The sequence below is a fragment of the Penaeus vannamei genome, chromosome 12, assembly GCF_042767895.1.
Source record: "Penaeus vannamei isolate JL-2024 chromosome 12, ASM4276789v1, whole genome shotgun sequence".
Taxonomy (NCBI): Eukaryota; Metazoa; Arthropoda; class Malacostraca; order Decapoda; family Penaeidae; genus Penaeus; species Penaeus vannamei.
In genome coordinates, this window is record NC_091560.1 from 43,505,271 (window position 1) to 43,507,770 (window position 2,500).

The 2,500-nt window shown below is 39.7% G+C and overlaps 1 protein-coding gene across 6 annotated transcripts in view; it reads right to left on the reverse strand.

The window, feature by feature from the left end:
* Positions 1 to 2,500, reverse strand: part of Schip1 (Schwannomin interacting protein 1) — a 527,931-nt gene that overhangs the window by 27,971 nt on the left and 497,460 nt on the right. For all 6 annotated transcript variants that reach the window (XM_070128347.1, XM_070128346.1, XM_070128343.1 and 3 more), the window contains one exon: positions 2,121 to 2,218. In XM_070128347.1, the coding sequence (XP_069984448.1) occupies positions 2,121 to 2,218 (98 nt within the window). The remainder of the gene's footprint in view (positions 1 to 2,120; positions 2,219 to 2,500) is intronic.

The following is a 2,500-nucleotide window of genomic DNA, read 5'->3' on the forward strand; positions in this document are numbered from 1 at the left end:
CTTTGAACAACGTGACTAGAAACGTTTTCTTTCTTTGAACAACGTGGCCAGAAACGTTTTCTTTATTTGTACAGCGTGACTAGAAACGTTTTCTTTCTTCGAACAGCGTGATCAGAAACGTTTTCTTTCTTCGAACAGCGTGATCAGAAACGTTTTCTTTCTTCGAACAGCGTGATCAGAAACGTTTTCTTTCTTCGAACAGCGTGATCAGAAACGTTTTCTTTCTTCGAACAGCGTGATCAGAAACGTTTTCTTTCTTCGAACAGCGTGATCAGAAACGTTTTCTTTCTTCGAACAGCGTGATCAGAAACGTTTTCTTTCTTCGAACAGCGTGACCACAAACGTTTTCTTTATTTGTACAGCGTGACTAGAAACGTTTTCTTTCTTCGAACAGCGTGACTAGAAACGTTTTCTTTATTTGTACAGCGTGACCACAAACGTTTTCTTTCTTTGTACAGCGTGACTAGAAACGTTTTCTATCTTCGAAAAGCGTGACTAGAAACGTTTTCTATCTTCGAAAAGCGTGACTAGAAACGTTTTCTTTCTTCGAACAGCGTGATCAGAAACGTTTTCTTTATTTGTACAGCGTGACTAGAAACGTTTTCTTTCTTCGAACAGCGTGACTAGAAACGTTTTCTTTATTTGTACAGCGTGGCCAGAAACGTTTTCTTTATTTGTACAGCGTTACTATAAACGTTTTCTTTCTTCGAACAGCGTGATCAGAAACGTTTTCTTTTTTCGAACAGCGTGACTAGAAACGTTTTCTTTCTTCGAACAGCGTGACTAGAAACGTTTTCTTTCTTCGAACAGCGTGACCACAAACGTTTTCTTACTATGTACAGCGTGACCAGAAACGTTTTTTCGTCCACCGGAGATGAATGAAACAAACACAAACTATTCTCCCAAAACCCTTTCACGAAACACACAAACGTTCACTACTGATTATTATGAAACCAATCCGTGTTATCACTGATGAATCTTATCCGATATCTCCCTCAAGATGTCCCTTATCGCAAATCGAACCATAGTAATTCGCCGATATAACCCCCCCCCCTCCCCCGATTTAGCTGATAAGAGAGAATGTATCACTGATAACGTTTTAGTAGGCCTACGGTGGTTTGTCTTGGATATGTGATATTGGTCTCTGATACATGAGTTTTATCTCGCTCTCGATGCTGCAGACTCCTTCCTCTCGTCAACTAGGAACCTGGATTCACCTAGACTCACTTGGGACTCAGCTAGACTCACTTGGGACTCACCTAGACTCACCTACTCACTTGGGACTCACCTACTCATTTGGGACTCAGCTAGACTCACTTGGGACTCACCTAGACTCACCTACTCACTTGGGACTCAGCTAGACTCACTTGGGACTCAGCTAGACTCACTTGGGACTCAGCTAGACTCACTTGGGACTCACTAGACTCACTTGGGACTCACCTAGACTCACCTGGGACTCACCTAGGCTTTCTCAGACTTTATGAGTCTTAATGAGTCCTATATTCATCTATAAGCTTACCTGGACTCGTTTCGACTCACCTAAACTCAAATAGACTCACCTGTATATCCTCTTTACTCAGCTAAAACCCACCTAAGTTCACCTAAACTCACTTAAGGTTAAATATACCTTAAGCTAACTTAAAATCCCTCAAAACAATAAGATTTTTAGCGAAAATACGGAATTCTCACCTTAATGCTTTTAAAAATCTACCTAAAAGATAACTGAAGTAAATAAAAAAAGGTAATTGAAGTGAGTAAAAAGAGAGAGAGAGAGAGAGAGAGAGAGAGAGAGAGAGAGAGAGAGAGAGAGAGAGAGAGAGAGAGAGAGAGAGAGAGAGAGAGAGAGAGAGAGAGAGAGAGAGAGAGAGAGAGAGAGAGAGAAGAAAGAGAGAGAGAAAGAAAAGAAAGAGAGAGAGAAAGAAAAGAAAGAGAGAGAGAGAGAAGAATGAGAGAAAGAGAAAAGAAAGAAGGAGAGAGAAGAAAAAAGAGAGAGAGAAATCATAAAAAGGGCAAAAAAAAAAAGGCATTTGAAGTAGGAAGAAAAATCAAAGCCAGTAAACAAAAGTCAATTCAAGTAAGTATAAAAAAAAGCCAAAAAAGCTCCTGCTCGGCCTACTCACCCTCCGCTCCTCCTCCTTCGTGGCCTTGAGGTGGGCCTCGATGGCGTCCCAGTCGATCTTGGGCATCGCGGTCTCCATCGTGTACACATCGAACTCTCCTGGAACAAAAAAGATGGGTTTTGTTCAGATGTTCAGAATCTTGGTGATTTTTCGACTGAAAAATAAAAGAAGGGTTTTGTTCAGATGTTCAGATGTTTTCTGTTATTGTATCTTGTTTGTATTTATCGTATATTTGTTCATTTTATCTTTTTTTTTTATCTTGGTGATTTGTCCAGATGTTCAGATGTTCGGAATTTTGGTGATGTTTTTTTCTGTTATTGTATCTTGTTTGTATGTATCGTTTCTTGTTTATTTGTTCATTTTATTTTTATTTTTTATCT